The sequence below is a fragment of the Elephantulus edwardii genome, unplaced genomic scaffold (assembly GCF_000299155.1).
Source record: "Elephantulus edwardii isolate Elephantulus edwardi_28Jun2011 unplaced genomic scaffold, EleEdw1.0 scaffold00052, whole genome shotgun sequence".
In the NCBI taxonomy this organism is placed as follows: Eukaryota; Metazoa; Chordata; class Mammalia; order Macroscelidea; family Macroscelididae; genus Elephantulus; species Elephantulus edwardii.
The window spans coordinates 6,450,533-6,463,259 of record NW_006399802.1 but is presented as its reverse complement, the minus strand read 5'-3'; the positions used below and the strand labels follow the sequence as shown (position 1 = coordinate 6,463,259).

Here is a 12,727-nt window from a genome sequence, read left to right as displayed (position 1 = left end):
ATATATAAAACAATAAACACATGCCTTTTTTCTTTATTGGCAAACTGCTCCCTGACCCAGGTATTGTGGCAAACCTATTATACTGAATTTTTTTATTACAACCTAGAAAACACGGCACAGTGGAGGTTACAAAAATTTTTCCTGGGTTATGGAAGAAGTAGTTGGCAAACAAGCTTAGCAGACATGTATTATTTGTGAAAATCTGGAAGAAGTAAAGGCAACACTTAAAGTGAGAAATTCAGTCTCTGAATATCAAACAATGAAAGAACGTCTATAATGACAAAAAGTAAGCATATTTTATTGAGGACAATAGAAAAGCTTGATAAAATACTACAAACTACCTGTCTGAACTCATCAGATAATTAGCAAGGCAATAAAGACTGGGACCAAGATGCAGAAGAACCTGTTAATCCAGAGGGTTCAGGAAGGCAGTTGAGGCTTTCATCTCTCTAAAGGAGCCAATCCCTCGGAATTCAGAGGACAATTCTTGAAGACTAAGGCCTGTTAAGAAGGGTCCTTTCAGACTGAGAGCCTGGAGAAAAAGTGAACAGGAAGTAAGTAGGATGATGTTTGCACAGACCAATGCCCAACTTTGTGTCGTTTCGGTTCTGAAACTAGAACTAATGTGAACTTGGATTGCAGGGTAAACCCTTTCTGGAGAAAGAAAGTATCATCCTAGGCCTCAAGATATTTCTACAGTTTTTATATTCATTGTTCAGAAAGCAATAAAAAACACACAGACATATGAAGAGACAAAGACAACACAGTTAAATAATTGAAATAGAAGTAGAGGTAGAGAAATAACAGACAATAGAAACAACAGACATTAGAAACAGATATTGTCAAGAGAATTAGTTTTCTGAAATGGACTTAGAGAACTATTCTTAAATGTAAAAGCATATGTAAGATATGATAATTTTCATGGAGTATAAACATACGTGCTCATTCCTGTTGGAGAAACACAGAAGATTAAACCAGAAACCCAAGCCATTGGTTACTTATGGGGATGGAGCAGGAAAATAGTAGAAAGAAGAGGAAAATTGGAAATGGGTAGCAAGGATGAGGAAGGAGTTATCCTTTTCTTGATAATATCTCTTAGTATACCACAGACTTTTTAGATCATTATATTGTTTTATGTTGTTGTTGTTAAGTACCGTCAAGTCGCAGGCGACTCATAGTGACCCTATGAACGAAAGTCCTGGACTGCTCCTGTATAACTTTCGTACTTTCTCCAGGTTCATAGGGTTTCCAGACGCAAGCTATTGTGGAAGTGGATGCCACTCCTGCTTCCAAGCTTGTTTTAATTGGGGAGCTTCACCAGACACTGTCCACCATGGGAAGCAGTATTCAGCTTCAGCTGGCATTGTTTTTTTTTTTTCTTTTGTCATCCTTATTTATTGTTCAATTCTCAGAAAAATAAAAAGCAGTTGAGAATACCATGATTTGGATCAGGTATGCTTTAAGATATAGGGTTTTTTTCTCTCCACTTTATTTTTATCTTATATTGGTTTGCATACAAAATTTATAAACATTGTCTATCATTCATGTACATTGTGTTTCACATATTCTTACATTCACATGGTGTTTCAGACGATCACTCATGTATATTGTGTTTTCTAAAATGAATCACCAATGATCTGTGACTACTATTAACTAGTCTTTTCAGTTCCCCATTGTATCTTTCCTAATCTCTTTACCCTTCCTCTCCACTCACTAAACCCTGTTATCCTAGTGATCACCTCCCTTTCCTACCTTCAGACCCCCTGTCTCCCCTCCTCTGTCCCTTTCAGACTTTTATTCACATCTTACTAATTATCCTTCTGTTTTTGCAATAATGATCTTATACAGTATTTGTCCTTACAAGACTCAGTACACTCAGCAGCATAATGCTCCTTAGGTTCTTCCATGTCATATGTTGTTTTGTTTTAGGTTTTTAATTTAGTTTGTTTATTTTTCATTTCAGTGAACATCTACAGAGATTTTGGGATTCCATTCGTTCATTGTTGCACCCTTCTCCCCGCACAACCCCCCCCCCCCGTTTGCTCCTCTCCTTGAAAAGCAAAAGAAAAACTCCCTCATTGGTACACAATCCCCCCCCGCACCTCCCCAAACCCCACCGCCTACCCCCAAATATAATCCACTCTGCAACCCTCATTGCATATTCCTACGATAAAAATAATGCCCTAAGATATAATACTTTTAGACTATTCTCTCCCCCATAGACTTCAATGCAGTAAACATATTTCATCCAGTTTTTCTCAGTCTTACTCCCACCCCAATGCCAGCCTCATTCTACAACAGTGGCACCATATAGCATTTGTCCCTTTGTGACTGAGATACCTCACTCAGCATAATGTCCTCCAGGTTCACCCATTTTGAATAATATTGCATGAGTTCCTTGTTTTTCAATGCAGCATAGTATTCCATTGTGGCATTGTTTTATACATACCAAAAGTAAACAATTAAAACTAATCAGGATGTTGGAAGAACCTAAAATGTAGTATCAAAAAAGTGAACACAGTGTTACAAATGAGCAAAATAACTACAGTAAAAAGGGTTGAATAAAGAAAGAACTAACAAACTTTATAAAACTTTATTTTGGTTGACTATTGTAAAGCTGTTTTAGGAGTGTTGGCAGATGGTATAGACTGCCTGTTAGGGTCTTACAGGCTGTTATCTCTATGGAAGTTGATGGCCAGGTTTTTCTCCTGTGAAAGCAGTGCCTGGGTTCAAACGGCCAACCTTTCAGATAGCAGCTCAATGCTTACCTACTGCACCACCAGCACTCCTTACTCTAAGGTTAAATACAATTCCACCACAGACATGTACATAAATACTATTTTCTAAACTAGACTCAATATAGTGAATTTGTTTCTCAGGGGTCTAGGTTGTTGTTGTTATGTGCCGTCGAGTCGCCTGCGACTCATAGCGACTCTATGTACAACAGCCCTAAACTCCGCTCTGTCCTGTGCCAATCGCACTGTCTCTGACACTCCCATCCCAATTATCCCAGTCACTGAATCAATCCACCTCATAGAGGGCCTTCCTCTCCTGCGCCGTCCCTCCACCCTCCCAAGCATGATGTCCCTCTCCAAGGACCGGTCTCTCCTCACTACATGTCCAAAGTAAGTTAGACGGAGCCTCAGAATCCTTGCCTCCAAGGAGCCACCCGGTTTAACCCTCTCCAGGACAAATCTATTTGTTTTCCTAGCAGTCCATGGTATTCTCAATACTATTCTCCAGCACCACAGCTCAAAGGCATCAGTTCTCCTTCTATCCTCCTTGGTCATTGTCCAACTCTCTGATGCATAACAGGTGATTGCGAAGACCATGGCCTGTATCAGACGCACCTTAGTCTCCAGAGAGACACCACTGCTCTTCAGCACTTTGGAGAGGTCCCTAACAGCAGAGTTTCCCATGGCAATGCGCCTTTTGATTTCCTGGCTGCTGGTGCCAAGACTGTTGACTATGGAGCCAAGCAAACTAAAGCTGTGTACAATCTCAATCTCTTCACCATCCATCCTGATGCTGCCAATTGGTCCAGTGGTGAGAATCTTTGTCTTCTTGACATTGAGCCTCAATCCATATTGGAGGCTGCAGTCCTTGACACTCTGCAGCAGGCGCTTCAGGTCCTCCTCAGTTTCAGCAAGCAGGGTTGTGTCATCCACATAACGCAGATTGTTGATAAATCGTCCACCAATCCTGACCCCACATTTCTCCTCATAGAGCCCAGCCTCCCGGATAATCTGTTCTGCATATAGGTTGAAAAGGTATGGAGATAGGATGCATCCCTGGCGTACGCCCTTCCCAATTTTGAACCATGCAGTGTTCCCTTGCTCTGTTCTGACGAATGCCTCCTGGTCCAAGTATAAGTTTTGCATTAGAACGATCAAGTGTTCTGGGATTCCCATTCTTCTCAGAGTCAGCCACAGTTTGTTATGATCTACACAGTCAAATGCCTTTGCATAGTCAATGAAACACAGATAGATATTCCTCTGGTATTCCCTGCTTTCAGCCAAGATCTATCTAACATCAGCTACAATATCTCTAGTACCACGACCCCTTCTGAAACCAGCCTGGACTTCTGGTAGTTCTCTGTTGATGTGCTGCTTCAGTCGTTTTTGGATAATTTTCAGTAAAATCTTGCTTGCATGTGAAATCAGTGAAATTGTTCTGTAGTTTCCACATTCGGTTGGGTCGCCTTTCTTTGGGATAGGAACAAATATTGATCTCTTCCAGTCAGTTGGCCAAGTGGTCGTTCTCCAGATTTCTTGGCTAGATATTCTAAAAGTATATTTTTATTACCAAACCTCCAACTGCAGCTGAACCAGTTACAGTTCACAGGGACACTCTACGGGACTCCCAGTGCCGACCTTCTTTCTCCCACAGAGTAACTGGTGGATTCCAACCACAGACTTCTTGTATTAGCAGTGCATAACATGCTACCAAGATTTAACAAATCCATGAGAATCTACTGTAGATAATGACCAAAAGACTTTAAAAGTCTTTCACTGGAGACTGTTTTAGAGAAGAAAGTTTCAAAAAAGGAGAGAGGAAAATAGCAAATCAACCCTGTGTTTTTTGTTTGTTTGTTTTAAATACAGGATTATAAAAAAATATTTTTTTTGTAAAATTTTACAAAGATTAGGTTCCCATTCAACTGGAGGACATTATGATGAAATATCTCAGTAACAAAAAGACAAATACAGCACAATGCCACTGTTATAAAAGAGGACTGACATAAGGGTTGGGGGGAGACTGAGAAACATGGGATAAATAATGTATACAGCATTGAAACATATGAGGGAGAGAGTTGTTTAAAAGAGATATATGATTAGATATTATTGTCATGACAGGAGTCCAGAATGAAGGCTGCATAGTGGAGTGTACTTGAGGGGAGGGACTGAATAACAATGGATGAATTTTTTCTTTTACTTTTACTTTTCAAAAAGAAAAGTGAATTGGGGGGAGGGGTGGGCAGAGAGAAAAGTGCAACAATGAATGAATAGAAATCCAAAAATCTCTGTAAACTTTCCTTAAAATAAACAAAACAAACCAAACCCCAAACCCTGTGCTATTGATTAGTATCTGGGAACTTGAGTGGTGGGAGGATTCCCATCATTTCCAAGTATAGCTCATTGTACCTAATTTGTGCACAGAGCGTGGCTTACGCTGAACACCTGACTTCCTGCTGGGTGTGTGGAAAGTTGGTGGGTGCTAAGCAGAGAGTGCTGTGTGCTTGACACTTAAACTCTCAACTGTTAAACTCAGGAGGGCTTCCTTGGGAGACATCTCATACATGATATTATAGTTTGTTACGGAGAAATGAAGTATATCCTGTGTGAGTTCACATGGAAGCTTGGACCTGGTTTCCCCTCATTTCATCTCATGCACCTTTTCCCTCTGCAGATAGAATTTTTCATACTTTCACTGTAAAAAAACTACATCACTGGGTCTACCCTGATGTACTGTTGGGGACCCTGATATGTTAAATAGCCCCCAAAACAAGAGAAAGGCAAATTCATGCCAAATATATCATCAATTTGTGAAAATTTAAAAAACAAAGGCTATCTCTTAGTTGCCAAAGGAAAAATGAATCACCTTATCTACAGAGGAACATTAATTGGAAAGACAATGAGTTTTATCTAAATCCAAGGAGAACAGAAAGAAGTGGTGGAATATTTTTAAATTCAGGGGAAGAAATATGTTAAACAAAAATTCTCTGTTCACGAAGACAGCATGAGAAACACTGTATACGAACTTTGTAAGCAAACCAAAGGAAAAGAAAAATTTATTTAAAAAAAATTCTAGATCCAGCTTACTTATCCTTGAGGAATGAAGGAGATATAAAAATATTCTCAGACAAAGGAAATGTTGTTGCTAGCAGATCTACCCTTACCTTGTTCAAACAAGAAGGAAGGGATTAAGGAAGGGACCTTGGAGCACTAGGAAGGAAAAAGAAACAATAATAGCACAACTACAGGTACAGACAACAGAACCCCCTTCTCAGATTCTCAGAAATAAAAAATTAAAACATCACCTAATAGTTAAGACAATGACTAATGCTTAAAAGCGGGAAAGAGGAAGGCAATAAATAAATGTTAGTAAGATTTTCACCTTGACTTCCAGGTAACAAGTCCAGTAAGTGTGCTGCAATACCCAGTGCCACCATTATGAATCTAAAAACAGAAGTGCTCAAAAACACCACAAATAAATCAAGTAAAACCCTAATACATGTTCAAGTTACTTGCAGGAAAGTAAGAAAGGAGAACCAGAAAAATAAAAAAGAAATTTTGAAATGGCAGGTTTGTGGATTAACAAGCAGTAATGATCTTAGATGTAAGTGGTCTCAATGAGTCAACGAAAGGCCCCTTAACGCACAGGGTGTCATCAGAGAGCAAGGGGAAGCACTGACCCTTTGGCTCTTTGGAGTTCGAGTCCTGCAGCTCCGAGGAAGCACGCTGCTCCTGCTTGGGGTCTCTGCCTGGAGACCCTGCCGGGGACGGCTGGCGGTCTCTCTGTTTGGAGGCCTGGGCTGTGCTGCTGGTGGGAGGCTGTCTGGGTGCCCAGCTATCTCTTCTATGAGGATCCTGGGGGCTGGTTTGATGAGCAAGGGGCTGCGGTCTGCAGGAATCAGGGCTCAGCCTTCCCTTCTGCTGTTCTGCCTCTTTTCGCTTGCTTTCTTCCTCACGCTTCCTAGAAACAACATCAAGGAAGAACAAATAGTAAGACTATTTTACCTGCTGACGTGATTCTGTGCAAAAATTAAATTTTAAGAAGACAACTGACATATTAGGGAGCTCTGGTGGCCTCGTGTCAAGAAGCTGAACTGTAATTCCGAAGCCACCAGCTGCTCCATGGAAGGATGGGCAGTTTCCTCCCAAGCGATTGACTGCCTTTAAAAACCTGCCCATGGGTCAGCTGTGGGTACACAACAACAACTGACATATTACAGGAAGGCTTTAGTAACACTTTTTTTTCCTATACATAAAAACAGAACTGACATCGAGGTTGAGGGAAGACAGAGAAAGAGGGGAGGAATGATACATTGAAACAGATGAGGGAGAGAACTGTTTAAAAAGGATATATGATTGAGTATTATTGTCATGATAGGAGTCTAGAATGAAGGCTGCACAGTGGAGTGGACTTGCGGGGAGGGATTGCATAATAATGAAAGAGTTTTATTTTTAAAGGAGAAGAGTGAATTGGGGGGAGGGGTGGGCAGGGAGAAAAGTGCAACAATGAATGACTAGAAACCCTAAGTCTCTGTAAACTCTCATTAAAATTAATAAAAACAAAACAAACAAAAACCCTCTTTTATACCAGGCACTATAGCTCAAAAGAGAATAGAGTTATAAATACTTCAGAGCAAACATAACACAAGACAGTGGATTTTTTTTTAATGCAACATAACACATTCCCGAGGGTCTGTGTGCTCCAAGCTCCAAGTGCCCTGATTATTACTGTTGTGTCAGGTGCCGCTGAGATGATTCTGACTCATAGTCAGACTCTATAAACAACGTAAGCAGACTCTGTCCTGTCCTGCCCCATCTTCGAGACCACTGTCATACCACGGCCCATTGCTGTAGTCATTGTCACAGCCCATTTCATTGAGAATCTGCCTCACTTTTGCTGATCCCTACTTGCCCAAGCATGAGGTCCTTCTCCAGGGACTTAGTCAAAGTATACGAGACGAAGTCTCACCATCTTCACCTCCAAGGAGCATTCCAGCTGTACTTACGCCAAGACAGATCCATTTGTTCTTCTGGAAGTCCACGCCATGTTCTACATTCTTTGCTAACACCGTATGCAAATGCATCAATTTTTCTTTGATCTTCTTCTTCACAGTCAAGTTTTTTCACACATAAGAGATAACTGAAAACGCCATGGCTTAGATCAGGTACACCTATGTTCTCAAAGGGACATCTTTGCTTTTCTACACTTTAAAGAATTATTTTGTCTCAGACTTTCCCAATGCAATGTGTTATGCAGATGACCAAAACCTTACTTATAGAAGGTGAAGAGTGGAAGCACATTATGATGAAGAGAAAAGATTACAGACTTCCATATGGATTTTACCTGGGCATCAAGAAAAGAAATCCTCACACCTGAGCCAAAAGGTAACATTATGATTGTTGTTGTTGTTGTTGTTATGTGCCATCGGGTCAGAACTGACTCACAGCTGACCCACCAGCAGGTGTTCAGAGGCAGCAAATCCCATGGGAAGAGAATGCCCATCCTTCAAAGAAAAGATTGAAATTGCCAAGGATTGACTTTTACTTGGATCCATAATGGTAGCAGCAGCCAAGAAATCAAAAGGTAAGAGCCACTGGGCACGTCTGCTGTCAAGGATCTCTTTAAAGTGGTAAAGAGCAAGGATGCTGCTTTAAAGACTAAGGAGCATCTGGCTCAAGCCATGATATTTTCAATAGTTTCACATGCATGAGAAAGTTGGACAATGAGTAAGGAAGATCAAAGAACTGACACTGTTCAGTTGTGGTGTTGGCAAAGATTACTAAATATATCATGGACTCCTAGAACAAACAAATCTGAAAGAAAGTGCAGCCAAGTGCTTCTTGGAGGTAAGCATGGTGAAAACCTCATATCATATACTTTGGTCACATTGTTAGGAGCGGTACATCCCCCTCGGAATAGGAGAGGCTCACTGAAAGAGAGGAAGACATTTAATGAATTGACACAGTGACTGTAATAATGGACTTGAGCTTGGCAGAGATTATGAGGATGGTGCAAGGTAGGCCAAGTTTCAGCTCTGCTGTTCATAGAATCTCTTTAGCTGTAGTAGACTGGATGTCATTCAACAAACACACCATTCGATTTCTTGCCCTCTGCCTTCATGGGTACTGACTACAGATCCAAACAAATTAAGTTCTTAACAACATCAGTTTCCCCCCACCAAGCAGAAGTGGCATCCACTTCCTAAACAACATGCCTCTGGAAACTATGAACTTTGAGAAATGACAATAGTTATAGAAAGGCTTCAGGTCTTTTGTTCATAGGGCTGCAATGAGTCATGCTCAACTTGATGGCAATCAACAACAACATCATCATCATGACGTTGCATATTGTTTAGTTGTGAGAATTTCTGTTTATGTTGAGGCGCATATAATCCATACTGTTCAAATGCGTGATTTATGGAGCTACCTGTAACTCTACCCCTTTTTTTTTTCCCCAAGAGAGATTTGTTTATTCTTTGTCAGTACATAGTATAGTCAGTATTATTCTTTTACACCATGTAATTCAAAGACATCAATTCTTCGGTTTTCCATATTCACTACTCAACTCTCAGATGCATACAAACAACTGAAAATATCATGGCTTGGATCAGTTATCCTTCATTCATTAAACTGACATTCCTGCTCATCAGCTCTTTGTTTTAAAATTTTTTGTTGTTTTATTTAAATTTATTATTAATTTCAGTAAAAATTTACAGAGACTTTGTATTTCCATTCATCCATTGTTGCACTTTTCTCCCCTCCCAATCCTCCTCCTTCTTGGAAAAGTAAAAGAAAAATTCTTTCATTGTTTTACAAATTCTCCCCCAGGTCCACTCCACCACGTAGCCTTCGCTCTAGAGTCCTGTCATGACAAAAATACCTAATCACATATCCCTTTTAAATAATTTTCTCCCTCATCTGCTTCAATGCAGTATACATTATTGAACCCATCTTTCTCAGACTCTCCCCAACCCCAAGGTCAGTCCTGTTTTACAACAGTGGCACCATACAGCATTTGTCCTTTTGTGACTGAGATACTTCACTCAGCATAATGTCCTCCAGCGTCACCCATTTTTAATAATATTGCATGAGTTCCTTGCAATTTCAATGCAGCTTAGTACTCCATTGTGTGAATATACCACAGCTTCTCTATCCATTCATTTGTTGATGGGCACTTAGGTTGTTTCCAACTCCTTGCTATTGTGAACAAAGCCACAGTAAACATGGGTGTGCATATATCTGCTTGGATGTCAGTTATGGTCTCTTTGGGGTATATTCCCAGTGGTGGAATTGCTGAGTCAAATGGTATCTCTATTTGCAACTTTTTGAGAAAGCACCATACTGCCTTCCACAGTGGTTGCACCATCCTTTTCTTCTTTTTGAGAATACACACTAGAATGAAACTGAGAATTTCAGCTACAGGGATAACCATGGATCTTTACTATTTAATTTAACTGAATCAATAGCAAGTCTTAATGATGAGATTTTAAAAATTCCTTTCAAAACAGCAGAGCACTGATTAGAACCACTAGTAAGTTGTAATATTGGCATCAGAAGCTCTAGTTACGAAGTAAGAAACCCAGTAATTTTACAGAGGAGACCCAAAAAGTACAATTTTTTTTTTAATTTTCTTATTTTTGTGTGAGTGTACCGTCAAATCAGATCTGACTGGTACAGGAGGAGATTGACCCTCCTTCCCTGGCAGAGCATCTGGTGGATTCGAACCGTGCACCTCTGGGATTGTAGTTGCAGCTCCTTGCCACTAGGCCACCAGAGCTCCCCCAAAAAGTACAATTATTTTACAAAAGTCATACAGTAGCTAGTGGCCTGACTTAGAATCCCTGGGGAGCAAAAAGGATAGAAGGTTGCTGGCCAGAAGAGGCCAGGCGTGTGACAGAAGCAGAAGTGACAAGGGGAGGCAGGTGAGTCAGTGGTAGCCTAGACATTAGCTGAGGTACAGAGAGAGGGTATTGGAGCTTGAGAATAGAGGTGTAGCATGCAGACTGTTTGGTATCTGCAGGGATTTCCAAAGAACAGAACAGAAGAAGGTAATTTTTTTTTAAAGCCTTTCCTTTACTGGGTGCTGAGGACACAAAACCAAAGGTTCAGCCCTCGCTTGGTCCCACCTCAGACTTGCTAATACAAATTAGTATTTTAATAAGGAATCTTATTTGACTCAGGAATAGGTAGGAAAGCGAAGACCTAACATATAAATGGAAAGAACATCCTAATAGTGTGCTTTTGCAGAGGTGGTGCTGAGCTTTGTCTTGAGTTAAGGAGTGGACTCCAACTCTTAACTTTTAAAGATGTGCTGGCATTTGGCAGACAGACAGGCTGATGGGAAGGGGGATTCCAGTTTAGACAAAGGTAGGTTGCACAGAAGAACTGGGCCTTTTATACTCCTGACCTTTGAATAGTGCTTGCGAGATACAACACATATTCAGTACACACTTACTGCCCAGATGATTCCCAGTTCCTACTCATGAAGAAGAATTTTGTCACTCAGGAGCTTTGGTAGCCTACTGGTAAGACGCTGAGCTGCAATCCCAAAGGCATGCAATTCGAATTCACCAGCTGCTCTGGGAAGAAAAATGGTTAATTTCTTCCTGTGTGATTTACTGCTTCTGAAAACCCACTGGAGGGTCAACTGTGAGTTGGTTTTGACTTGATGGAACATAACAATGACATACGACTGTTAACAATACTGTAGGACATGAAGCATGATTGTCTCCAATGGCACTATCATGATACTGTGTGTCAACATGGCCATGATCCTCAGTGTAATGTAATTAGTCAAAGTGCTGTAAATGCTACAAGTGAAACTGTTAAGATATGATTAGCCTCATCTGTTTAAGGGTAGATTCACTCTGGAGTGTTGCCTACATGACATGTACATTTAAATTATCAGGCTGGGCACTGTAAAGGAGGAGCCTGCCCATCTTTCTCCCTCAGAGCCTCTGGTGAATTAGAATTTCCTTTGTTGTGTCCTTTGGATTAATGGTACGACTCCCCGTGGACTAGGCCCCCACAGCTTCCCAGAGCACCTTCTGTGAGACTATCCCGCTGCGGTCTCCAGCCTTAACCCTGTGACCTGTTGTACTGGCTGATTTTGGACCCTGGTTCCCAGCAACAACCCTGGACATGTCAACCTCTGAAGCCAGTCACCTCCAAAGTTTGAGACTCTGCCTCCCCAGAGGTCTCTAACCAGAGCTCTGAATCTACAGACCTGGGATTTGCCTCTACAAGCATGTGAGTCATTTCCTTGAAATAAAATTCTCTAAGATCCATTCATTTTAATAGTGTAGAGAATCCAGTCTAAGAAAGGCATCCACATTTCATAAAGTTTGTTGAAGTCATACATGCTGTTTTCTTAGCAAACTTTTGTGAGAACCAAGACTGATAAGTAGCAGCTGAGATAAGAGGCATATTAACGGGCACGGTAAAAGCCCTAAGGCCCCAAGAAGTCATATAATTCTGACTCACACAGGCTGTGGAATTGGAAGCAAAGCTATTTAGATCTCAAGGGACAGGGAAGACTCAGCTGACAAATATGTGGGTTACACTCTGATTTAAAGCCTTGTCAACCTGTTAAATTCCTCTTCTGAAGGTCTTTCTTCCTGTGTGCTGAAGCCCCTGATCTGGGGGTCTAAGCTTGCTTTTCTAATACTTTCCTGTTATATCTCATTTCAGAGAAAGTGGCCAGACAGGTCACACTAATTCCTACACAGCTCTGCTGATTTGACTTGACTCTGTTTGCTGCATGCTTTGCTAACTGCTGACCTGAGTGTGTTATACTGCAAATGACAGGCCAGCCAGACAGCTTGCTATTGTCAGTGCCTGAGGTTCCTCGAAGACGCTTACCAGGTGTCATTTCAACGGGAGCTGTCTGAGAGAAGGCTGCATTGCTTTTCTTTTTTTAATTTAAATTTATTATTAATTTCAGTAAAAATTTACAGAGACTTTGAATTTCCATTCATTCATTGTTGCACTTT

General features: G+C 40.8%; 1 protein-coding gene across 1 annotated transcript in view; it reads right to left on the bottom strand.

Moving 5' to 3' along the window:
- INVS (inversin) overlaps window positions 1–12,727 on the bottom strand; it is a 180,186-nt gene that overhangs the window by 13,580 nt on the left and 153,879 nt on the right. Inside the window, exon 12 of the mRNA XM_006886972.1 lies at window positions 6,416–6,696. Within this exon, the coding sequence (XP_006887034.1) occupies window positions 6,416–6,696 (281 nt within the window). The remainder of the gene's footprint in view (window positions 1–6,415; window positions 6,697–12,727) is intronic.